Source organism: Phocoena phocoena, chromosome 8 (genome assembly GCF_963924675.1).
Source record: "Phocoena phocoena chromosome 8, mPhoPho1.1, whole genome shotgun sequence".
NCBI classification, from domain to species: domain Eukaryota; kingdom Metazoa; phylum Chordata; class Mammalia; order Artiodactyla; family Phocoenidae; genus Phocoena; species Phocoena phocoena.
Genome location: NC_089226.1, coordinates 16,132,164 through 16,158,697, shown reverse-complemented (window position 1 = coordinate 16,158,697; position 26,534 = coordinate 16,132,164). Strand labels below are relative to the sequence as shown.

General features: G+C 46.3%; 1 protein-coding gene across 1 annotated transcript; it reads right to left on the bottom strand.

The window, feature by feature from the left end:
- Positions 1–19,466: 19,466 nt before the first annotated feature.
- APOA4 (apolipoprotein A4) lies at positions 19,467–22,045 on the bottom strand. The gene is made up of 3 exons (XM_065882126.1): positions 21,885–22,045; positions 21,392–21,518; positions 19,467–20,590 (listed from the first exon to the last, which is right to left on the bottom strand). Exons 1-3 carry the CDS (start codon positions 21,931–21,933, stop codon positions 19,624–19,626), a joined length of 1,143 nt encoding a protein of 380 aa, XP_065738198.1. The 5' UTR covers positions 21,934–22,045; the 3' UTR covers positions 19,467–19,623.
- Positions 22,046–26,534: the final 4,489 nt, after the last annotated feature.

The following is a 26,534-nucleotide window of genomic DNA, read 5'->3' as shown; positions in this document are numbered from 1 at the left end:
AGGTTGCCCTCCTTCAGTGTACTCTGCCAAGATCTCAAGTGTAAGCTGTGATGCAGCAGTCTCCGCTCAGTGTGGCATCAGTTCCTGGATTCCCTTTCAGAACACACCAGGGACATAGAATATAATCATAATATAATAACTGCTCTTTATGGATCCATTCTACATTGCTTATATTTCTATGACCAAGTCTTAATGGAAGTCCATTTCTTAAAAAAACAAGTTACATCTCAAATACAATTCAAAAGGAAAGGTATTTATGCTTTACACAGCATTAAAATAGCCAGACAGGTTAAGCACTGACCCGTGGGATCGTTTTTTTGTTTGTCTTGAACGACAATCTATTTGCATTATTTGTCAAAAAGAAAAAGAATTAAATGGGACATCTAGAAGTGAAATATATTGTCATTAAATTAAAAAAAAAAACTCAGCTACAATTGGAAAGAGAATTAGTAAACTGGAAGGTTGATCTGAGAAAATCACCCAGAAAGAATCATAGAAATAAAGAGAAAGAAAATATGAGATGGAAGTTAACAGACACGAACAGAATAGGAAAGTCCAATATATTCCTACCAGGATTTCTGCAAAGAGAATAGAGACACTTCAGGCACTATTCAAAAGATGATGGCTGAGAAATTTTGAAAATTGAATAAAGCTGTGACATGAATCGTCAGTTATAGGAAGCATCCTGAGTCTTGAGTAGGATTAAAATTAAAACAAATGCAAATCAAGACACATTATAGTGAATCTGCAGAACATTGAAGACAGAGTATCTTAAAGTCAACCAAAGAGAAAAGACTAATGATCTACAAATAAAAATTATTAAACTGACAGCTGGCCTATCAGCAATTTATCTTCAAAAGACTGAAGGTAAATTAATGGCCAACCAAGAATCATACTCAGGTAAACTATTATTCAAGAGTAACAAGTTAATTTCAGAGAAGGACTGAGAGAGTTTATCACTTACAGATCCTCATTGAAAGACTACAAAGGATCTGAAATGGAAACAAACCCAGAGAGGAGTGGGATACAAATAACATGGAAGCAACAAACAATGAAATTAGTAAATGTTTAGGTAAATTAAAACAGCAGGGACTTCCCTGGGGGCGCAGTGGTTGAGAATCCTCCTGCCAGTGTGGGGGACACAGGTTCGATCCCTGGTCCGGGAAGATCCCACATGTGGCAGAGCAGCTGGGCCCGTGCACCACAACTACTGAGCCCACACACCTAGAGCTTGTGCTCCACAACAAGAGAAGCCACCACAATGAGAAGCCTGCGCACCACAAAGAAGAGTATCCCCTGCTCACTGCAGCTAGAGAAAGCCCATATGCAGCAAAAAGGACCCAACGCAGCCAAAAAAAAAAAAAAGCATTGGTGATTTCACATGTATTTATGTAAATGTGTGTGTGTGTGTATATATATATATATATATATATATATATATATATATATACATACATATATTTAACCCATATGAGATTAGTTTTATATAACTAAAATTGGTCAAATATTGGCAATTTCATATAGTTCAACCTAACGTGAAACATTTTTACATGTAGTTTAGTCTGTCTTAGTCACTGCTGTATTTCCGACACTCAGAACGCTGCTTGTCACATGGCAGGGGCCTCAATGAATATTACTGATGAAGGGATTGCTTTAGAGAAGGTGTTGTAAACAACGAGGAACGAAAATATTATTGACTAGACCAAAATCACGTGGAGAATGGGAAAGGAGAGGTCAAAGTGAAAGCATGCGGCAGGCTTTACATTAGTCAGGAAGAAGATAAGAATATTGATTATCTTTAGACTTTAAGTCAAGTGGGAGGATTAAAATTTCAAGGGTAACCCATTAAAGATACAAAGAATACATAACTTTCAAACCAGCAAATGGGAAAAAGAGACTAAAGAACATCAGGTTGACTTCTAGTAAAGGCCGGTGGATTGACTGTGTGCCTTAGCCTCTGCTCTTTTCTGAAATGCCAATAAAATGACATTAAAGTGCACTTTAAAAAATGCATAAACCCACAAAGAGAATAGGAGACAAAAGAAATTTTGGAAGCTGGAACGCTTCTAGATAGTCAAACAATAGTAACTAAACACACCTGAGAAGATGAATTTTGAAGCAGCAGTGGAGAAAGGCAAGAAACCCCCTGATTGATATTACTGAACTCCCGAAAGCTCAGACGTTAGCAGCAACAGATTCTTCTGGAAACATGGGTGGCAGTGGGGCTGAAAATGTGGCAAATGGTTGAGAGTCTGTTTGAGAAGCAGATTCCTCTCAGCTGGGTTTCTGTCCTTCGCCTAAAGCAGGCAGGAAGCCAGAGGTTTAGTCTCTGGAGGGAGTAAAAGAATGGGTCTCTGGCCTGGGAAAAACAAGATATTGTTGGGGCCAGGGTTCCTGTACTCAGAAATACAGGATTTAAGTAAAATTTTATATATTAAGTTATGAGACTCCGCTTTCCACACACCATCCTTCCTTTCAGCCAAAATGTTGGCCTGTTTGACTTTACCCTCCAGAAAGGAGACTGGAATATTCTCCCTGTGAAATTAGACTAAGCCAAGAAAATAGGCCTAAAGAAACACTTTTGGGGGTTTTTGTGGTCAAGATTGTCCATTGTAAAGTGACCCATGGACTCAAGGCTTCACATCAGCTTCGTTTTTTCTTCTAATTTGCTATGAAATTTTCCAACATACAGAAAAGTTGAAGGAACAGTACAATGATCACCCTAATACTCACCATCTAGGTTCAGTAATTGTTAATATTTTGCCACGTGTGCTTTCTCTCTATATATGTATGTATTTCATACTTGTGCCTAATCATTTGAAGGTGCAGAGAGCACGCACTTTTCCTCTAACAACTTTAGCTTGTATGTTCTAAAAAACAAGGACCCTCTTCCACAAAACCACAGTACTCTTATCATACTTAGGAAAATTAGTAAGAATTCCGTAATATCATTGGATACACAGCCCATGTTCAAATTTCCCCATTCATCATTTAACAAGTTTTTTATTAGTGCTTTATTATTTTCTCAATCAAGATCCAATCGAGGTGGGGGGAGGGATAAATTAGGTGTTTGAGATTAACATATATACACTACTATATATGCAATAGATAATCAACGAGGACCTAACTGTATAGCACAGGGAACTGTGTTCAATATTCTGTAATAACCTATATGGGAAAAGAATCTGAAAAACAATGGATATACGTATAACTGAATCTGTTTGCTGTACACCTGAAACTAACACAACATTGTAATAAGTCAACTATACTCTAATATAAAATAAAAATTAAATTTAAAAAAAAGATCCAGTCAACATTTATGCATTGCCCCTTGTTGTTACTAAAGTACTCTTTAGTCTTTACTAAGTTGTTCCTACTTTTTTAAAAATGACGCTATTTGAAAAGACCAAGCCAGTTGTCTTGTAGAATGTGCCATATTCTTAATTTGTCTGATTGTTTCTTTGTAATGTCATTAGCCTTGTTTCTCTATCTTCTGTATTTCCCATAAACTGAAATCTAAGTCTAAAGGCTCAGTTATGTTCTGGCTCTATTCCTTTAAAGAGGAAGCAGGAACTTCATATTACATCACATCAGGAGAAATGCAGTGTCCAGTTGTCCCACTGTTAATGATCCTAAGTTTCATCAATTGGCAAGGCAGTGACGAGGAGATCTCTTAGCTGTAAAGACATGCTAGTTCCCTTTGTAATTAGCAGGTGATCCCTTGGCTCTCTGTCCTTGGGAACCTGATGAATTTATCACACATTCAAGATCTCTGCCTGAAATTATTATTTCACTGGGGATTTTCTAATTCTATTATTCCTTCTACATGCTTTAGCTGACATTATTCTGTAAAGAAAAGCTCTCCCTTATCAATGGGCATGAACTACAGTTCTTCCTGAAGCAGCAGCAGGGTAAATGCTTAATTCTTTCCTTTGACCAATTTACAGAAGAAGGAGGTGGTAAAATATTCTCCTCAATGGTGGCAAATTACATTTTATATTTTTCTTTTGGCTGTCACCATGGACTCGGGGAATTTCTCTTTTTCAATTTTTATGATAATACACAGTTATTACAATGCAATATAGCCATGTTTGGTGCTCAGACTCTTCCTAATTTGGCCAGTGTGGAGCCCCTTCAAGGTGCTCCTGTGTTTTGTTTTTTTTAAAAAGATTTTAAATTTTATTTTATTTTTTTGGCTGCATTGGGTTTTCATTGCTGTGTGTGGGCTTTTCTCTAGTTGCGGCGAGCAGGGGCAACTCTTCATTGTGGTGCATGGGTTTCTCCTTGTGGTGGCTTCTCTTGTTGCAGAGCACGGGCTCTACGCGTGGGCTCCACGAGTTGTGGCACGAGGGCTCAGAAGTTGTGACACGCGGACTCTAGAGCACAGGCTCAGTAGTTGTGGCACATGGGCTTAGTTGCTCCGTGGCATGTGGGGGTCTTCCTGGACCAGGGCTCGAACTTGTGTCCCCTGCATTGGCAGGCGGATTCATAACCACTGGGCCACTAGGGAAGTCCCTCCTATGCTCTTTTAACACCTCCCACTTATGAGTCAGGGTTCTTTAGAGAAACAGGACCAATAGGATATATATATAGATATATAAAGAGATTTATTATGAAGGAGACTCACACAATTATGGAGACTGAGAAGTCCCACAACCTGCCACCTGCAAGCTGGAAGCCCAGGAAAGCTGGTTCTAGTTCAAAGGCCTGAAAACCAGGGGAGTCAATGGTGTAAGTCTCAGTACAAACCCAAAAGCTCAAGTATTGGGGGCTGATACTGTTAACTCTCAGTCAGAGTCCAAAGGCCTGAGAATAAGAGCTCCAACATACAAGAGCTGGAGAAGATGAACGTTGCAGCTCAAGTAGAGAGACCAAATTTGCCCTTCCTCTGCCTTTTTGTTTTATTCATGCCCTCAGATGATTGGATGATGCCCACCCACATTGGGGAGGGCAATCTTCTTTACTCAATCCACTGGTAATCTCTTCCAGAGACACCCTCACAGACACATCCAGAAATAATATTTACTAGCTATCTGGGCATTTCTTAGGCATCAAGTTGACACTTTGAGTGCTTCCTTGATTTCTGATACAACTAGATTTCCCAAGCTCACCTTGTACTTTGTTTGCCCCAGACCTGCATCTCCAAGGGGCCCTGGTTTGTTTTAGTGGAGAATGGTGTTACCAAACCAGGTTCCAGTGCTTAGCATTGCTGTTGGGTTGTCTTTGCTTGTAGGCCCTTGCAGTCAACTAAAGGTATGAAATATATGGGAAAAAACCATGATTTCATATAGATATTTCTGATTCAAATTTTAAACTGCAGAATTTTTCTTTTTTTAATTTTTTTATTCCTTTTCTCTTATGTATTAATTTGCTTTAACCTACAATACACATAACATAGTTTCTTTTAGTCTATCGCTTGTCTTTTGACTTTACTTAGAGTGATTTGATCTTTTGCCCTGCAAAATATTTTTATTTCTGTATAAAGTAATTCACCTATTTTTTCTTAAGTACATGTATGGTTTCATCTTTTCATTTAGATCTCTCGTGCATTGGGAGTTTATGGCATGAGGAATGAATCCAACTTTATCTTTTCCCAAATAGCTATTCAGTCGTTTCTCACATACTAGATTTCCATTTGTTCTTTGGCCTATTTCTGGACTCATCATTCTGTTCTATCGGTTTGTCTCTTCATAGGCCACTACCACACTGTTTACTTCAGAGCTTTATAGTACGTGTGTCAGCTCCCTAAGGGTTTCCCCCTTATAAACATAAGCAGACAATCAAGAACCATAGCATAACCAAGGGGGGAAAGTGGCAGGGGAGGGGTGGTGGTATGATGAATTGGGAGATTGGGATTGACATATATACACTAATATGAATAAGATGGATAACTAACAAGAACCTGCTGTATAAAAAAAGAAATAAAATAAAATTCAAAATTTCAAAAAAAAGAAAAAAAGAATCATGGCATATCTAAGGAGTCTCTCATATGAAAAATGTGGGCCAAAATAAAAAGTAGAAAGCAGCAATGTAGAGAAAGAGTCTTTGCAGGGAGAAGAAAAGAAAAAAAGAAAAGTGCAGAGAGATGTAAGAAAAGGTATTTTAGGACTTCCCTGGTGGTCCAGTGGTTAAGACTCTGTGCTTCCAGTACAGGGAGTATGGGTTCCATCCCTGGTTGGAGAAGTTCCACATGCCATGCAGTGTGGTTAAAAGGAAAAAAAGAAGAAGAAGAAGAAGATATTTTAACCATAAAACAACAATAGGATTTTTCTTTAAATGTCAATATGGATGACCAGAAAAAAAAGCTCTTGGAAATTAAAAAATATAACAGAAATGAAACCAATCAAAATAAACAAACCAAAACTCAATAGAAGTGTTACAATATAAAGAAGGTTGGTAAAGAGAAGGGAAAAGTTAGAAGGTGAGAGGAACAATCCAGGAGGTCTAACATTCAGACAGTAAGAGTTCCAGCAAGAGACAGAATAAGGGAAACCATCAAAGAAATTATTCAGGAAATGAATTTCCAGATTGAAGGGGCCCCTCAAGTACTCTCATGCCTAAGGAAGTGGCTGCAAATAGACCCACACAAAAGCACTTCATCGTGACTTTTCATGACCACAAATGAAACCGTGTCCCTCAGATTGGGACTTGAACCCCCATGCTGGGACTCAAACCCAGCCAAAACCCGCAGTCTTCCAACTGAGATCACACACCTGGTTTCAGGATTTAATGAAACTCAGGTTCTTGATGTCTCATCGCAGAAAGAATTCAGCGAGAGAAAAAGCGATAGGTAACAAGTGGATTTATTTAGAGAGAAACACACTCCACAGACAGAGTGAGGGCCATCTCAGAAGGTGAGAAAGACACCAGGGTCTGGGGTTGTCAGTTTTTATAGAAGGGGTTAATTTCATAGGCTAATGAGCGGGAGGAGTATTCCAGCTATTTTAGGAAGGGGCTGGGATTTCCAGGAATTGGACCACCGCCCAATTTTTGATCCTTATGGTCGGTCTTGGAACTGTCATGGCACCTGTGGGCATGTCATTTAGCTTGCTGATGTGAGCCTATACTGAGGCTCAAGGTCTAGTGGAAGTCGACTTGTCCACCATCTTGGACCCATTTGGTTCTAATCACTTTATGTCATGTCCTTGGGTTATGTCATTCTCTCAGAGGTTGTGCCCTGCCTCCTTCCCTCCTGTTTCACAAAGAGAAAGAGAAGATGTTATGGAACGCAAGTTCATGTGCCTGACATACAGGGAGTCCAAACAAACAGAAACATTGGAGTTTGGAGCAGAGGAAAGTTTATTGCAAGGGCCAAGCAAGGAGAATGTGTAGGTCATGCTCAGAAACCTTGAAATCCCCAATGGTCTGAGGCTACAAGTTTTTAAAGGCAAGATTTGGGGTGAGGGATGCAGGGTGTATGACTTTCTTCTGATTGGTTGGTTGTGGGGTAACAAGGCTGTGTTCCAGGAATCTTGTGCTCAGCCTGAAGTTACCATCCTCCACCTGGGTGGGAACCCCATTTCTGCAGAAGAACTGAAAGATATGTATGTATATGTATATTCCTTGAGGACAACCAGGACACTGCTTTATCACTGCACCACAGTTTCTTGTCTGCTCCTCCTTTGTTTCAGCAATACCTTCCCTCCCTAATTAGTAACTTTTAAGTCTAACCTTTGGAACTCTAGGGAAGGTCTAGGAGGCTGAAGCCTTTTTCCTTCAAACAAGAAACAGGGGACACGGAAAGGATTTGAAGCCAGGAGAGCCCCACAGGGTCCTGCTTTGTTTCAGGAAGGCAGGAAATGTGTATGTGTGTGTCTGTGTGTCTGTGCGTGTGTGTGTGTGTGTGTGTGTGATGTGTACAAGTTGTGTATATGTGGAAGAGCACCCAATTTTCATTGACCATTAGTGGATAGTCATAAGCCTGAAGATAAGGTAAAGCTAAAATTGAAACATCAGAGTAATAAGATTTTCTAAGAGCCAAAAGTTGTTTTCGCAGAGTGAAAAACGGGGATGAGCTTGAGGGACTTCTGTTTTTTTATACTAACTTGTAGACTTGTTGGACTTTTAAAACTGTGTACTTTGATGAAATAAAAGCAGAATTTAAAAGTACATAAAATTATTTTTAAAGGAATACAATAAAACAAATAGAAGTACAAGCAGGAAGATAAAAGAAGTAAAGAAATACCATGGTAAATAGAAAATATAAAATAATATGATAGAGACAAATCAACAATCACAGTAAAAGGAAACAGATTACACCAGCCCATGGAGCATCAAATCTGGAGCTAGACCACCTGGGTTAAAATGCTGACATGGATTAGCTCTTTGACCTTGGGCAAGTTATTTAACTTCTCTGTGCATCGGTTTCCTTATTAGTAAAATGGGGATAATTATAGCATATAGTATGGTATAATTCATAGGTTCTTTGGGAAATAAATGCTTTAATATATTAAAAAAATAAAATAAAAGCACTCAGAGCAATGCTTGGCACATAGTAAGTGCTGTGTAAGAATTTACTATTATTATTATTTTCACATCAGACTTTACAAAAATTCCAGACATTTTCTGTTTAAAGAGGCACACCTGTAACATAATGTCAGAGAAAGTAACCTTTAACAAAGGGTGGGGGGGAGAGTGGAAGGCTTTAAAAAGACATACCAGACAAAAATAAATCAAAAGAAAACAGGTATGACAATATAATATCAGAACACATAAGCTTTGGGGCAAAAAGGATTAATAGAAAGAAAATTCACCAGGAAAAGATAAAACCTAACAGTAGGGACTTCTCAGGTGGCGCAGTGGTTAAGAATCTGCCTGCCAATGCAGGGGACATGGGTTTGAGCCCTGGTCCGGGAAGATCCCACATACTGCACAGCAACTAAGCCCATGCACCACAACTACTGAACCTGCGCTCTAGAGCCCACGAGCCACAACTACTGAAGTCCGCGGACCTAGAGCCTGTGCTCTGCAACAAGAGGAGCCCGCGCACCACAACGAAGAGCAGCCCCCACTCTCCTCAACTAGAGAAAGCCCATGTGCAGCAACAAAGACCCAACGCAGCCAAAAATAAATAAATAGATTTATTAAAAAAAAAAAAACCTAACCGTATAGTCTCAAAAGACATAAACAAAAAACTGCTGAGTCTCAAAGAGAACGTGACAAATTTGATAGGTGATTTTAGTGCCATCTTCTCAAAACTGATAGAATCACAGAGAAAAGATGTGAATAATAGTCAACAAACTTGATATATAAAGAACTCTGTACACCCCAGGAAGCGGAGAATCTTTACCATCACAAGTACATACCTCAAGGGAAATCCAAACATTATTTGTAATAGCAAAAAAAGAAAAAGAAAGAAAGAAAGGAAGCAAGGAAGGAAAGAAAAAGAAAGGGAAACAACCTAAATGTCATAAATAGATGGACAAATAAATGGTGGTAAATTCACAGAATGGAGTATTAACATTAGCTGGTAAAAATAAACATGTTTGATATATATGTATTAACATGGATATGTCTCCCAAACAATGTAAAGTAGAAAAAAGCAATGTGCAGGAGAATACAAACAATTGTATATTAATCACTTAAAATTTTATAGCATGTGAAACAATACTGCATATCATTTTGGCTACATAAATACATATAAAAGAATAAACCATGGATGGAAAGGAGATTCACCAACTTCAGGCTAGTGATAGACTTTGGGGAGAGAAAGGAAATGGGGAGGGACTTTCACTATATCTGTCAGATTCTATTCCTTTAAAAAAAGATTCTAAGACATGAACATTAATATTCGTTGAATCTTGGAAAGGGGTGCATGGATGTTGATAACTCTGTCACATGTACCTGTATGTATGTTTGAAATATTTCATTGTAAAATTTTAAAAATAAAAAGCAAGAGATTAAATTGATGGAGAGATAAAGGAAATAAAGGCTTAAGAGTATCGCTGGTTTTGTACACAAGAGGCTCCTGGTTAGCCCAATAGAGGCAGATGCAGTGGCTCCATGGAGGTAGAAGCCAGATAGAGGGAAGTGAGGAGAAATGAAGGAAGGAAGGGGCTTGAATGGACCTTTGGTGTAGCTGCTTTGGGGGAGCAGGAGAGAGAACTGAGTAGGAACTCATAGAAGTCTTAATTAACAGACTAGTCAAGGGCCCACTAGAAGCTGGAGGTCTGAATATACAGTGGCATAAATAATAGCACAGTCTTCTCTAACAGGGTTCCATAAGGTGAAGTTGAAAAAGCAGAAGCCAGCTTTTTATATATATATATAAATTTATTTATTTTATGTATTTTTATCTTTGGCTGCATCGGGTCTTCTTTGCTGTGTGCGGGCTTTCTCTAGTTGCGGCGAGCAGGGGCTACTCTTCGTTGCAGTGCACGGGCTTCTCTTTGCAGTGGCTTCTCTTATAGCGGAGCACAGGCTCTAGGCGCGTGGGCTTCAGTGGTTGTGGCGCACAGGCTTAGTTGCTCCGTGGCGTGTGGGATCTTCCCAGGCCAGGGCACGAACACATGTCCCCTGCATTAGTAGGCAGATTCTCAACCACTGCGCCAGGGAAGCCCAGAAGCCAGCTTTTTGTGAGGAAAATGAAAGAGAAAGACAAGAGGACAAAGGGTCCAGGGAATTGCAAAAGCGTTGTTGAAGTAATGCACTGGATGGGAATGATGGAAGCAGGAGCCATGAATATGAGACAGAGAATGAGAGATCAGAAGGATGGGCACTGTGGCTGAAATGAGACAGAGGAAAAGGATGCTGAAATTGAGGAGGTCAAGGAGTTGAAGGTGTTTGGATGGGTTTTCCACATACATGATGCCACAGGCAGGAAGGCAGTCTCCGAGGAGAAGAGATAGATGGTCAACTAAGAGCCAGATGCTGAAGTCTGTAGTGAATGTGGAGGTCAACAATGAGGATCAGTGAGGGAGCATGGCCAGGTGGAGCCAGCCTCCAGGAGTCAGTGGTCTGGAAACAGCAACCGGGCTGCAAATCGTCTGCCTCTGTGAAGGAGGGCTGCAGGAGAAACCGGGGAGCAGGCATCCTGCACGAAGGCCAAGTTCCCACAAAGGCCAGGAAGTGGAGAGAGTTCTAGGCAAGGCTGAAGATGCAGAGGCGTCTGATCCATGGGGCAATGGGAAAATTGGGAGGGAAGAGAACTTTGGGGTGTTGTGTAGAGAGAATAAACAAAGAAGGATGCAGGAGAGTGTAGGAGTGTTCATCTTGCCAGAGAGCCTTACTTTTGGGGCTGTGACCAGGAATGAAAGGGATGCGAGGCACAGTGGGTTTAGAAGAGAGGTTAATGTTGCATCCAACATGTCCAAAGCCTTGATGAAGGCAGCCGTTGACACTGAGACCAATATGGCTGGGACCTCAAGGGTGGGACCACTTACTGTGTTCCAGACACTCTGCCAGGTCTGGAGATGAACTTGGTACCAAGCAACACCCAACTAGATTACACTGTGAGCCCAGGGATGTTCCAAGTGCTACACAGCAAAGGACGAGTTCTCCAGGTGATGAAGGGAAGAAGCAGGATGCCAAGCAAGAGAAAAGACGTGGAGGCCAGAAGTTATGCAATCCATAATATGAAAGGAGGGCTCAGTGTGGCTAGAGTGTGGTGGTAGGAAGGTAGCCTGAGCACATCTGCACGTCCCTCTGCCCCTCAGAGTCTGGCCCAGTAGGATTTGAAAATACTTGATAACAATAAGCCCTCTACTGAGCAACTCCCATGTGCCTGGTATTTACCCTTTATCATCTGTAATGCTCAAGTCAATACTCCGAGGTAGGTATTGTTATCCTCATTTTACTTACTGAGAAACTGAGGCTCAGAGGGATTCGGGAACTTGCTCAGGGTCTTACCCTGGGCCAGTCCCGGGTCTGTATAACTCTGAAGTCCATGCTCAGTACACCAACTCATGCTCAGGATGAGAGAGAACTCTGCTCGTGGGGCCTGTACCACACAAAGCCTCTACACACCTTACTGGGGGACCCAGGGACCCACGTGCTCAGTGGAAGACCAGGTGCCAGGAATTTATGATTCAGTAGAAAGAGGGCTGTTGAAACACAGGGGAGCCAGGGTCCATGTGTAAGCTGATCTGGGACAGGAACAATAGCTCAGGGCCAGCCAGGGAAAGGACAGCCAAGCTCGGGACAGCTGCCAAGTCATCATAGGGAATGGAGTCCACCCCTCCCTCCTTGTCCCATCCCACACTTAAATATGCCCCCTTCAGTGCCCCTTCTCTACTGTCCCCTACAGAGGTAGAAGCAGCTCTAGTTGTGGCTGGAACACCAGGTCCTTAGGTCTTTAGCCTTGTCAGCCGTGGCCTCCACAGGCCATGATCCATTGTGCCTCAGAAACGCCCCACAACAAGATGTTTGTGTCAGAAACACCTACTGGTGGTGCAATAGCTAGATGAGACCTAGCTATTGACATGGACTCTGATACCACAAAATGTACTGAGCGCATTCTGAGTCAACACAGTGACGGGGGCCAAGAAAGATAAGGATTTTAGTTGTTTGGGTTTTGCTTATGTAAACCCTCCTTCATCACCAAAGGTTTGAGGCTCCTGGCAGTGAAAACGGAAATGATGATTATGGTTATGATGACGATGATGATGAGAGAGAGAAAGAGAGAAGACCCTCAGGACCAGTGAAAGTAAAAAGTGTAGAAGACAATCAGGACCTGAGAAAGCACAAGACCTGAAGAACACAAGCACAAGCAATAAGGGCTGACAAAGTTGCAACAGTTGACTTTTGCGTTGGCTTTTGGGTTTCCTGGAAATCCATGAAGCGGGAAATTCAGTTAGTTACATAATTGTCGTAAGCAGAAGAAAGAAACAGACCAGAGTCAAAAGTAAAATAAGCTTTTCCAAACATGAGTCGCAAAATAAACATCTCGATGGGACTTTGTATACAAGGACTTTTGAATCGTATTAAAAAGTCACTGAGGGATGTCAATTTTGTATAAGATCAAGGTGAGGAAGCCCAAATATCTAAGCTTCTGGTGATAAGATCTGTGGATAGGATGAAGAGTGCCTGATATTTTTTAGTAGGATGTTCTGTCTATTAAAATATTAACTAACATTAATAAATAGCTTTTATTTTTAATCTAGGCATACGTTTAGTTTTTTTTACAAATTTATTTTTATGCACTCAGACTGTTTAGTAGCCTGATTTATTGTTTAGAATATGTCATACTTACAATCCATGTCAATTAATGTTCATTCACAATATGATTTTTAATAGAGATTAATGTGGACATATCATAATTTAACAATCTCCTCTTGTACATTGTGTTTTCTTAATTTTTAAAATTATAAACAGCAATGTAATGAACACTTTCACAGCTAAATGCATGCATTCTGTGGTTATTCTCTTACCATTAATTTTTAAATGGAAGAACATTTTCTAAACAGGTGTATCCCTGTTCACAAACCCTTTGCAGTAATACTGAGACCTCCCAGTGTTAGGACCAGTTAACCTCCCAGGTTGGAACCAGTGGCTTAGACTCTAAAGGAAAGATGCACCACAAAGCCTTCAGGCATCTTCTGTCTCTGTTACTTTCATGGATTTTCAGATACAAATTGAGTGCATGTATCTAATTTCACTTTTCTCTGAAACCTCCCTCAAAATGTAGTGAAGAGATTTTTTTCTTTTTTTTCTTTTTAGAAAAGATGTAGACCCATAGGGACAAAAAGAATGGAAAAAAAGACCACAGCAAAAATTTGAAAGCTAGAAAGCAGACAGACCAGTTACAACTAATTTAGCAGGCCTGAGCAAACTGATCTGAAGTTGGCAGTGGGGAAAGATGAGTGCCAATCTGATTGATTGCACTGAATTCTCAAAATGTTAACAATTGTAGTAAATCTTCTGCTAGCCAATGTTACACCCATGTATGAATTAGTAATACCCTCCCTTTTCTCAAGACACTCTACTGCCATCTACCAGAAGTTTGTCATAATAAATATACAATTCCATGATGTCTACAGCGCGGGAAAGGTGCACTCGGAACTGTGCCCTGCACAGCTTGCACAGCCATACATACCAGCCCTGACCTGGAGGCACCAGGTACCACTGAAAATAGACGTGAATGAAGAGGCTGTTGTAAAATATGAAAGACTGGTTAAAACTATTTAAAAAGCTGGAAAAGCTTTAGCTTTATCTCTCTCACCTTGGCGGAAGATTGGAGGTTTATTCTCTGAAAAGGGGAGGACCGAATATCTATGGAAAGAGAATGCCTGGCAGAGCTGAGGACAGGCAGAGAATGCCTGGCAGAGTTCTGAGTACCAGAAATAGAGGGATTAAATCAAAGTGTGCCCTCTGAATGCTGAGTCCCATCCTGCTTCTTCCACTTGGCCCCGGGAGCACTGGTATCCCGGCCTTTACCCTCCAGGCAGGAGAGTAGGAGAAACTTCCTAGGGAAACATGACCTGCTCAAAGGAAAATACCTAACTATTTTTACTTTGGGGGTTCCCGAACTAAACTTTCCAGTGGATCACCCAACAGTGAAGCTCATAGTCAACAATACTGTGTACTCGTGTACATGGAGCTGCAAATCAGCTTTAAAATCCCCACTCTGCAGTTTAAGCAGATAAGCAAAGTTTACCAGGCATTTGAGGAAAGAGCCTAACATGAAAGATAGAGACCAAAACAAACAGACATTTAAAAAGGAACTTGAAGAAAACTGAGACTATGCAGACAGAAGAACACTTAAAAATACCATTAATATCATCAGAGGGTTAAAAAAGTATATTACAATGATGAAACAAGAACAGGATACTACGAAAGAACATTCACAGAATTTTTTTTAAAAAGCCCTTGCAAATTAAAAACACAATTGTAGAAACAGAAAACGGAATAAAGTGTGAGGAAATCTCCCAGAAAGGAGAGCATGCAGAGATGGAAGAAATGAGTGAAAAGAAAATTAGAAGACTTGTCCAGGAAGGTCCTATTATTGGAAGCGACTGAGCAAAAGTGGTACAATCATCTTAGAAAACAATTTTGCATTACCTGGTAAAGATGAACATACGTATACTGTACCACTGAGCAAGAGAATAAAGATTTATTAAATTCATTCATTTATCCAACAAATATTTATTGAGCACCTGCTAAGTCATCGTGCTGGGCATTGACTATACAAGAATGATAAACAAGATAGACAAGACCTCTGCCCTCACAGAAACCAACCAAGATTCTCATCTCAAGGCAGCTGGGAAGTATGACCCATCTCAGGCTCAATTTTATCCGCAAGGTTTGGGTTTTCGTGCAAGGAGTCTCTGGATAGATTTCCTGTGGGCAGAACATGTGTATGAAGGAACTGTAATTATTCTGTGGCTCAAAAGAGGAGTAAAAATTAGAACAAAGCTGGATTGAGAAAGAACCAATTTAATTTTCTTAATTTTGATAACCTTGAACAGAGTTGTCCAAAGATGGAATCAATTGTTTGGGGAGGTGGTAAGTTGGCTGTCAGTGGAGGTGTTCAATACTAAGCAGGATTCATTCACTGAGTGATTGCATGATGGCCATGTGCTGGGCACTGGGCTAGGCACTGTGTATTAGTTAGCCATTGCTGCATTGCAAATCACCCCCAAATTTAATGTCTTATGATCTCTCACAGTTTCTGTGGGTCAGTGGCTTGGCTGTGTGGTTCTGGTTCGGGATCTGTCATGAGATTGCAAGTAGGACGTTGCCCGGGTCTACACTCATCTAAAGGCTTGACCAAGGCTGGAGGATCTGTTTCCAAGGTGGCTTACTCGTATGGCTGGCAAGTCAGTGCTGGCTGTTGAGGAGGGGCATTGAGTTGGAGTTCCTTCCTATGTGGACCCCTCCACAGGGCTGCCTGAGTGTCATCACAACATGGTGGCTGTCTTCCCTCAGAGTCAACGGTCTAAGAGAAAGCAGGATGGGAGCCACAATGGCCTTTTTGTCCTAGCTTTGGGAGTCATATACCATGACTTTCACGAAGCCTATTGATCACCTCGGTCAGCCCTCTTCAATGTGAGAGGGGCCACACAAGGTCGTGAGTGCCAGCGAGATGAGGATCAGTCTCAGAGGCTGGCTACCACAGTGTGAATGCGATGATGAACAAACGAGTGGGGTGCCTGACCTCAAGAGTCTGTTAGTGTAGAGTTTGGATTTTTCTTAGAGATGATGTCAAAGGAACAGGACTGAGACACAAGACAGATCCCTCCAATCCTAACGTCCTGTGATTTTGCTCTTCTAGGTCTTAGTTCTTTACTCACTGTACCACTAAGCCACCATCTCAGAACCAGCAACTCACATCCTCGTTCTTCTGCCACGGGCAATTCTGAGGTCTCCATTATTAGCTGCTTGTCATCACACGGCGACATAACATGGTCCCACTCTTGGTGCTCTCAGATACAGAAGTCCCTGGATAACCCCACGCTTGTTGTTTCTCTCCCCAGAGTGCACCACTGCCTGTTCTCCTCTTCCTGGGAGTGCAAGGTGTCCTATGATAATGCCAAGAGAACACTGTGTCCCCATGCGGGAGCTGCTTTCGATCCAGCTGGGCAATCCCTCAACAGCAGCAATGCCCTGTGGGTTCAAGAGGAGAGCAGACCCCGCCCCCCTTTACCCTGCTGTGCTCTTCTGTCCCTAATCAGGGCCATGCCAACCACCAGACACTTCAGGGGCCGTGACCCCTCGGACGTTCTCAGATGACTTTTTACCTTCAAGCTTTGTGGAAGGGTGCAGGGGTATGGCTAATGTCTTAGCCTGGCCCACACTGGTGCTGGTCGACCCTCGGTTTGGTGCACTAACCCATGCGCACGGAGGAGTCTGTTATCTCCAGTTCACCCGAGGAGCCAGAGGTAGCTGGGGGAGCTTCAGGCCTGAAATTGTGCTGGGCTCTGGGAGGACCATTGGGAGACACTGATGTGGGCTGCACCGGAGTCCAGAAAACGCCCTCCCCTGCCACTCACAAGGGACTCTTAGGGCTCAGTTCTCCCGTGTGTAAGTGCTTCAGTCTTGCCAGGTGGTAAAAACCGGATCCTGGCGAAACTCTGGTGAATATTTATTTACTTGTTTGTTTGTTTCTAGTTTTTAAAGTAATACTATTAGGATGGCTATTTTTAAACACAACAACAGAAAATAACAAGTGTTGGAGAAGACGAGAGAAAACAAACCCTTGTGCACTGTTGGTGGGGATGTAAAATTGTGTAGCTGCTGTAAAACACAATATGGAGGTTCCTCAAAAAATTAAACAGAATTACTGTGTGATCCAGCAATTCCACTTCTGAGTATATTCACAGAAGAATTGAAAGTAGGGACTTGAAGAGGTATTTCTACACCCATATGCATAGCTGCATTCCTCACAACAGCCAAAAGGTGGAAGCAACACAAGTGTGCACAGACAGATGAATGGATAAACAGAATGTGATCTATACATGCAATGGAATAGTATGCAGCGGTCAAAAGGAATGAAATTCTGATATATGCTACGACACGAGTGAATCCTGAAAACATTATGCTAAGTGGAAGAAGCCAGACACAAAAGTAAAACTATTGTATGATTCCACTTACATGAACTATCTGGAATAGGCAAACTCTAAGAGACAGAAAGCAGACAAGCAATTACCAGGAGGTGGAATGGGGGAGTGGTAATGGGGAATTACTTAACGGATACAGAGTTTCTGTGTGGTGATGAAGAAGTTTTGGAGATAGTGGTGATGGTTGTACAACATTGTGAATGTAATTAATGCCACGCCACTAAACTGTACACTTAAAATGGTTAAAATGGCAAATTTTACGTTATATATATTTTACCACAATAAAAAACTAATACTAAAACATTATCTTAAAGTCCCAACACTACATAAATCTATAAAGTAGAAAGAAAAATCCTATTCTCCGGAGAGGAGACCTGATGAATTTACCATCTAGGTTTAGAGAGTTCTTTCTTCTGTGTAGTGGGCATCCCCTCTTCTCTATGGGATTCTTGGTGGGGCTTACACTTCCCACTGTGCTGGGCTTACCCTGGTGGCGCCACAGCCTGGTAGTTAAAAGTAAAGTTCTCTAGCTGGATGGCCTGGGTTCCAATCCCAATCCCACCACTTGCTAGATAACGTTACTTCAGCATTCTGTACTGCCTTTTTCTCACCTACTGCATCTTTGATGTCACTTTCTGTTGTGAGGATTATATGAGTCGATGTGGTACATATACCATGATTTCTTAAAGCATCTAGCATTAATGAGTAGAGTGTCAGCTTTAGTGTCATCTCTGTATTTAAAATTTCTAGAAGCTTCTGCCACTGGTCGTTCCTTATTGGCCATGATCTTGGGGTGTGGGGCAGGGGGTAGCTTCCTCTTTTACTCCCTGTCGTCCCTTGGTGTCTTTCCCTTGAAAGCCCTGTACCCCCATTCTGGGAAGGAAAGGGGTGTCGGGCTAGACTTGGAGACCTGGGGTCAGAGCTAACAGCTGGGAAGTCAAGTCATCTGGGACAAAGGCTTGAACTGGCCCTTCTCTGGGGCTCCCTCCTGGGGAGGGTCTGTGAGCCTCTGAGGGTGGGGGGATACCCCACCTCCGAGGCTGCAGCAGCAGTCCACAGCTGGCTGTGCTGGTGAAACTGCTCAGAGCCCGACTCCTCTTCCCCTGCCCCTTGCCCCAGCAGTTGGCAACCCGGGCCCCAGACCGACAGGCCCCTTTGCAGGAGGCTCCAGGGCAGAGCTCACCAGGGCCCCACGGGCACCTGCTCCTCCCGACCTCCCAGGACTCTGCCCGGTCTCTAGGTCGCATTCCTCAACTCTGGAGACCATGGGTTTAGCAGTCAAGAAATTTCTGAAATAAGCATGAATCGATATAATGGAAGTGTGGCGGGGTGGGGTAGAATAAATCAAAATTCACAGAAATAAGTCGGGTTAAAGGCACAAAAGAGCTTATGCCAGGAGGGACATCTCCCCCACTGTGCCGTGAGCTCTCCAAAGCCAAAGACCCTGTCCTGACTACCTCGGTGGCCCTCTCAGAGTGAAACACATTGTCAGACCGATGCTCCACAAAAGCTATTTTGCTCATTGCCTGGTGCCTGTGATTCCACATACAAGAAATATCTAGAGCAGGCAAACTCACTGAGACGGAAAGTAGTGGTTGCCGAGGACCGGGGAAAAGTTACTGTCTAATGGTTATGGAGTTTCAGGTGGGAAGATGAAAAAGTTCTGGAGATGGATGGTAGTGACGGTTGCACAACGAGGTTAATGTACTTAATTGAAGACATCTGTTGGCTAAGTGAACAGAAACGGGCTGCATATTTCATCTTTGGATAACACGTGACGTCTTTATCCACCTCCCCCTTCGAGCTACCCCCACACCTCTCTCAGCACACCCTGCCCTCCCCCCTACCCCCGTCACACCTCCCAGCCCTCCGTGTCCCTCTAAGCATCCCCTGGCAGCCCCTGCTAAGCTTTGCCAAGCTCTCACCTCAGGCCCTGCAACACCAAGGATCCCCATGGTAACCAGACTGGGCTAGTTTCTCAGCAGCTTTATTGAGTAGCGAGAGGTAGTGTCACTTTCCACTGGACAGGTATCCACGGGTTGGTACCAGGACTGCTTTGGGACAGACAGACAGACAGGGGGCAGGGCAGGGCAGGTGTCAGTGGTGGGGCAGGAGCAGCAGGTGTAGCTCAGCCCTCCAAAGGGGCAGGCGTCGGCTCCTGGGCGGTGAGGGCGTGGGCCTGGATCTCTTCCTCCTTGAGGGTGTTGAAGAAGGTGTTGACTTTGTCCCGCAGGTCCTTCTCCAGGAAGCTCAGGTGGTGTTCCACGTCCCCCGCCAGGGGGCCCAGCTTCTGCCTGAGCCCCTCCACCTGCTGCACCATAGCTTTGTTGAAGGTCTCGCCATAGGGCTCCACGGTGTGGCGGAATTTCTCCACCTGCTGATCCAGGAGGCTGCTCAGCTCGGCCAGCGACTTCTGCAGCTCCTGGACGTTGCCCTGCAGATTGCCACGCACGCTGTCGGTCACGGGCACCAGCTTCTCCCGCAGCTCCTCCGCGCGGGCCGAGACCTTGGCCTTCAGCTCCTCGGCGTGCTTCTTCATCTGGAAGGCCAGGCCCTCGAGCTGGTGGCTGAGCTTCCCCTGGACGTCCTGCGCGTAGGGGGCCAGGCTGCGGCGCAGCTCCTCCACGTTCTGGTCGATCTTGGCCTTGAGCTCGTCGGTGTAGGGCGTGAGGCGCGCCTTGAGCTCCTCCACGTTCTGGTCGATCTTGGCCTTGAGCTCGTCGGCGTAGGGCGCCAGCGAGGCCTGCAGGTTGTCCATGTTCTGCCTCAGCACCGCCTCCATGCGCTGGGCGTAGGGCGTCAGCTGGCGCTGCAGCTGCTGGGTCTGGGCGTTGACCTGCGCGCGCAGCTCCTCCACGTAGGGCTCCAGGCGCTGTTGCAGCTGGCGCATGTTGGCCCCGATCTTCTGGCTCACCTCGCTGGTGTGGGGCAGCAGCCGGGCCCGCAGCTCCTCCAGCTCTTTCCGGATCTCCTCCTTCAGCTTCTCTGAGTCTTCGGTCAGGCGTCCGTGCAGCTCCGTGGCAAAGGGCACCAGCTTCTTCTGCAGGTCATCCGTGTAGGTGTTCACCTCCCCAAGTTTGTCTTGGAAGAGGGTGCTGGGACGAAAGGACACAAGGGGGCCACCGTTACGCTTGGCCCTCCATGCCGGGACCTTGACTCCTTACCTAGCACTCACCTTACACACACCTGCCTAGGCCAGGTGAGTATGCAGGTTACTGAGTCCACCCATCTTCTCCCTGTGGCCTCCCCTATGGTGGATCATGATTTGAGCAAATGGATGTAATAGACGAAGGTATTAACATTGGACTCATATCTCTGAATCTCCCCCTGAGCTTGAGTCACAATATCTACCTATCATGTGACCTGGAGCAGTTTGCTTTCCTCTGCTTACCTGTAAAGTAAAACGTGTGGACTCTGAGGTCCTTCCCAGCCCAGGTGTGCTGTGACAGAGATCACATTCCCCAGTAGAATGTTATGTTCTGGACCTCTTCCAGCATCTTCTAGCTACGCCAGGTGCTGCTTCCCTGCCATGTGCCCACCCTCAGAAGCTTGCCAAATATCCCCACCTCCCTTCCCATGATTTCACAGAGGCTTGTCCTTCTGGAATGTATTAGAAGCCAGCTCACACGACATTTCTTTCCCTTCCTTTCTTCTGCAAGCCGCAATACTAAGATGTGGCCATTCGTCATGCTCTAGAAAGTTAAAGCGGGGATTATTCAGCCCAACTTTTCTGTCTGTATATGTGGCTCCCAGGTCTGGAGACCTCGGGTCACCGGTGAGTTGGTGGCAGGGCAGTGGGTATCCTAAGCTCTGGTCTCCTGCCTCCGATTTCAGCCCTTGCCCACTCATCGCATGGCCTTTAAGAAGCTCCGCCTTGCAAGCTCTGCCCCTCTTACTTGAGCTGCTGGGTGAGCTCAGACTGCTGGAGATGTTCCACAGCCTTCTTGGCATTGTTGCTCAGCTGGCTGAAGTAGTCCCAAATCACAGTGGCCACCTGGTCGGCACTGACCTCCGCCTGGGCACCTGGGTGGAAAACAGAGCAATTCATGAGGACCTGTCTCCTTCCCTGCCCCTCTGCACCAGCCTTGAGCTGCAGGCCGGGTGATGGGGGGGGAGCCCAGCCACTGATTTCCTTCTCTACGCTTGGCTAGTTGGAAGCCACAGGGGTATGTAAAACAGGTATAGCACCAATGCCAGGGGGCCCACCGCTGTGAATGGACTAGGTCCTGTGAGCCAGGTGGCAACTGGGCAGCCGCCTGCATCCAGCTGAGGGCTGACAGGCGCTCAGAACTGTCCTCTTACCTTGGCCTCAGACTCTCCACTCTTCCCTGCCTGATGCAACAGATGGGTCCTGCCTGAAAGTCCCATCCAAAGGCAGCTCCTACTCACCGGTGACAGCCACCAGGGCCAGGCTCAGGACCACAGCCTTCAGGAACATCCTGGGCTCCTTGCTGGGCTGGAAAAGTCTCTTACTGCGCTGGATCCTTCCTGGGTTCAGAGGGGCCAAAGGAGAGCTTCTCAGGTAGTTCACCTATGCTGCTGTTCGAACTGATTGAAGCTCAGAGCCAGCCAGACATTTAAATCCTCCCCGGGCTGCACTCCCCGCCTTCCTCCCCATTGTGACTCCACGCTGGAAGGTGACACATTCCCAGGAGGCCTCTTGGACTTTCGTGACCCTAAGGCAACGTGGAAGCTGACGGCAGACTGGAGCCCGGGCAGCAGTCAGAAGCTCTGTGCACGTGCCCCACCCAGCATTGAAGGGAGGATGGGTGGGGGGCCGTGAGCCGGGGAAGAAACGAGGCCTAGGGAACACCTGAGCCTGGGACTGATGCCCCAGAGGCCCTGTGGCAGCTCTGAGTCTGTGCCAGGCTTGGTGGGGGTGATGGGGAGGCAAAGTTCACAGCTCCTCTGTCTGCTCCAGTGAGGAGTGGCCTCCCACTCCTACATCCCCAGACCCGGACTCCATCTCAGAGCACCAGACTCTGGGCTGGGACATCCAGGGCCACAGGTGCGGGCAGCGAGCTGAGATCCAGTGCTCTGGTCAAGGTGCACCCAGGAGCAGGGGACCCCTGCAAGCCTTTGGGAATGTGGGTGGAGTTGGGGGGTGTCCCGTGTTGAAGGTGTTAACTGTAAGTGTGCTTCATGTCCCATCACTGCCAAGTGTGTCACCTTGGTCTAGTGATTCAACTTGGCCTAGCCCTGAGCCTCGGTTTCTCCTTTGAAAGATGGGGTTGTTGGGTATAGTAAATGAAATATCACTGGGGAAGTGAGTGGTATAGTGCCTGACAGAGTGAGCACTAAAACTTAGTTGTTATTGTTGTTAATAATAATATTACTATTGTCCTAATTTGGATCAAAGCAGGGAATACAGTAGAGTGCTCACGGCTCCACTGAGAGTGGCAGAGTTAGACCCAACCCTCCGGCGGTCATCAGGCAGGCGTGATGCAGGGTGAGGGGCAGGCTGGCCTGAGGCCTGATTTCTGCCCACCTCTCCAGCCACACTCCCTGGGTGGGAGCAGTCAGCTTGTGATGAATCACAGGACCTGAGGCTCTCAGGGGGCCTCTCACCAGGGGATGATGGGGATGGTGGTGGTGTCCAGGAGATCTTCTACTTGGGCTTCCAACGTTCTCTCCAAATGAGATCACACACAGGAAGATATCCACCAAGAAGGCGACACAGCCTGGTCATCTTGGGCCCCTCTGCTGGACCACACACCTCACTGTGAGAGACTCTGAGATGAGCTCCATCATATCGCACTGTTGGCTGTCCTCTGTGAGTGCAGTGCCTGGGACGTAGATGGGCTTCCAGTAGTCTCCCATTGGAATAGACCACAGTTGTGCTAACCCTGACTTCCATGTCTCCGTTTTTTCATATACCAGAAGTGGCTTGCTGTATCGTGGGATGGAAGACAGCTAGAAGGCTTTCTGATGCTTGCACCCCTTCTGCAGAGTCCCCACTACCCAGCAGTGTTCCACACCACCCGTGGTCACTTCCAGCATCAGGGAGCTCCTCCTTTCTGGAGCAGCCCGTGCCGTCTCGCAGTAGTTATTAAGGGTTCCGGTGCTGGAGTCGGACGCCCTGGGTTTGCGTGTGGGCTCCCCACGTACTGACTGTGTGATCTCGGGTGAGTGTCTTAACCTCTCTGAGCCCCGTCTGCCTCAGCAGGGCGTAGAATAGTACCCGCCTCCTGGGGAGTCAGGGAGCTAATCTGAGTAATGCTGGGAATGGTGTCTGGAGCAGAGTGGTCATCAAGCGCGAGCCACGTTTTACCCCTGAACGCTTTACCTCCCTGCAGCACTCCCGAATCAGGCACAGTCCAGCCTGGGCTAGGTGCAAAGGTCAGTGTCCCATCCCTTCCCCCCTCCAGGCCAGAGATGAGGAGGGCAATGAGTCACCAAGGACACTCAGTTGAGTTTGGCCTCCTGGACTGACAGTCTGAGCAGTGGGCTTCTGGCTGGCACGGCTGAATCAGCACTGCCCAGTCCAGCCTTGTGGCAGGGGCGTGGGTCACAGAGGCTCATGTGCTAAGCCTCACTCGGACACAAGTGGAAGCAGAGTCAATCTAACCCCAGAGGACCATTTTTGGCCTCAGCTGGTCAGGCCTCCTCCCACCCACCCCCCTCCTCTCCTCCCACAACCAGTTATGGTCTGGGGGCCAAGCCTGGAGCGGTCTCCTCATTCCAGGGCAGCCATGGTCGCGGGGGAGGGAGAGAAGAAGGCGGGGAGAGGTGGCTTAGTCTGGGCCACCGATAAGACCCTTACTGAGATAGCCCTACTGAGACCCAGCTGGAGCTGCTGGGAGGGATACAGGCACAAAAAGGCACCAAGCCCTTTGAAAGAGTTAAGGTCCCAGGCCCCATGGCATGTCGCAACCCAGCTGCATGGGCCCGCACACCCAGGTTCTCTGCCCAGCGCGGCACCTCACTGCTGGGTCTCTCTGCCAGCGGCTTCTGACCTCCCTGGGATCAGTGGCCCATTGCTGAGCAGGACAGAGAGCACAGCCTCCTCCAGACCCTCCACATGCATGGAAAGAGAGCTGGAGGAAACAGGGCCAAGGGCTCCAGCCAGCGCATTCTAGCCTGCCCCAGCCCAGCCTGGAACCTGGACTCCCACTGTGGCCCTCACCCCTGGGGCCGAGGAACAGGCCAGAACAGAAGAGGGAAGTGGACACAGTTGCCCTCTACCTTCCCCAATGTCCACATCCTTCCGTGACCTCCTAATCACCTTCCTTTCCTCCCCACCCCATCACCAAAATCTGTACTCAGGATCTGAAACGGATTGACTCTGATGAGTGAGTGACACAAATCTCCAAGGGTCTCATCTCTCCAAGCGCTTTGGTACCAGCGTGGCTATTTGAACGCCTGGATTCTTGTTCCCAGCTCTGCCACTGATGGGTTATGGGTACTTGGGTAGGCCGCTGGCCCTGCCTTAGGTTTCTCACCTGTAAAATGGGGTTAATAATGTCTACTTCACAGGAATCTATTTGTATTTTAGCAGATAACAAGGTCTAAGTCAAAGGAATGAATCTGTATGGAGAAACTTCAAGTCTCAGCCACAGATAAAGAATTCTGAGGGTAGGGCCAGGTCACTTTCTCAGGCCTGTGATTTCACACTGTGGGTTTAGTTCCTTCCTCCTGAGAAGAGGACTGCCTGTTAAAAGCTCCACTTCTACATTGGAGGCCCCTCCCACCTTCAGACTATGCTGTCTAGGGAAGGACAAGGTGTTTGGGAGAAAGGGAGAGAGATTTATGAAGCCCCCTCCATGAACCAGCTGCTTTGTACATATCTCATTTACATTTCGCCGCGATTCTGGCATATCGGTATTCTAGCCGCATTTTACAGAGAACGTCGAGGCACTGAGGTGTTAGATCTCTGGCCCTGGGTCATATGAGTAAGTGCCAAAGTCATCATTTAAACCTAGAATTTCTTGGCTGTGACGTCTTCACATCCAGAAGACAAAGGCCCCTGATCCTGCCATCCAGGCTACAGCTCCCAGTGTGGGCCCAAGGAGCACCTCACCCCGAGAAGGGCCCAGGCCTCTCCTGGACAGCTGACTGCCCCTGTAGAGCTCGTCTGGCCCCTCTCGTCACCAGACCGGCCTCACCACTACCTTGGTTCCCTTCAGTTGCCTAGCCAGCCAGGGGAGCTGAGGAAGCTGAAGCCTGAGGTGAGAGTACTCAGCGCTGGGGACTCAATCCCAGCTGCCGCGGTTTGGGGAGGGCCCCAACCACCACGAGCCTGGATCCTGTTCCAGGGAATGTTATCAGTGGGTCCAGAGAGCAAGGTGAGGAGGAGGGGGTGGTAGGATAAAGGCCTGGGACTCAGAGCGGCCTTTGACCTTCTCCCACCACCCCCTGCTCTGGGATCAGCTCAAGGAGGCTTCTGGAGTAAGCAGCACAAGGACTGAAGCCCAGAGGTGGAGATGCTGGGGAGGTGGCTGTGTGCCCTTAACTGTGTCCCACCTCCCCACACAAGCCTCTACCCATAGGTCTTCTGTGACTTCACTCTAGGCACCCCCATCCCGACCCGCTGAGTTTGCTCCCAAGTCTGAAACAGCCCATCCCCCTCTCACATCACCCACCCCCCTTGCAGGCTGTTGTCAGGGCTTGGGGCAGGGGGGTGGAGGGGTGGGAAGGACCTGGAACCCAAGTGTGAAGGGCTGAGGTTTGTCCTCTAATCCCTTCTCCCATTTCGCCAGCCTCTTCCTGGGGAGCCAGGCTGCTCAGGAGGAATGGGATCTCCCCAGGCCCCAGCCACCCCCGGGTTCCTGAGCCCATGTGGGCTACAGGGGTAGCAGAGAGCAGCATGGGCACCCGTAGCTTTCTAGAGGTTTCCCACCTCCCAGCAGGCCTGACTGCCTCTGGCTACCCTCTCTCAGGCCCTGGTTTTAGATTGTCCCAGCAGCTGGCACTATGGCCCACCCTCAGTGCCTGCTGCCCTGGGGACAATATAAAACAGGTCAGAACCCTCTTGCCTGCTTGCTCAGTTCATCCCAAGAAGCAGCTGCTCCAGGTAATGCCCCCTGGGGGGAGGAGGAG

What these genes read in the sequence shown, in the direction of transcription:
- APOA4 (XM_065882126.1), bottom strand. Translation starts at nt 21,933, where the DNA reads ATGTTCCTGAAGGCTGTGGTCCTGAGCCTGGCCCTGGTGGCTGTCACC. An exon ending in GGCCCTGGTGGCTGTCACCG is followed by an intron (nt 21,519 to 21,884) that starts GTGAGTAGGAGC and finishes TTTTCCACCCAG; the next exon opens with GTGCCCAGGCGGAGGTCAGT. An exon ending in GAGCTCACCCAGCAGCTCAA is followed by an intron (nt 20,591 to 21,391) that starts GTAAGAGGGGCA and finishes CTTTCGTCCCAG; the next exon opens with CACCCTCTTCCAAGACAAAC.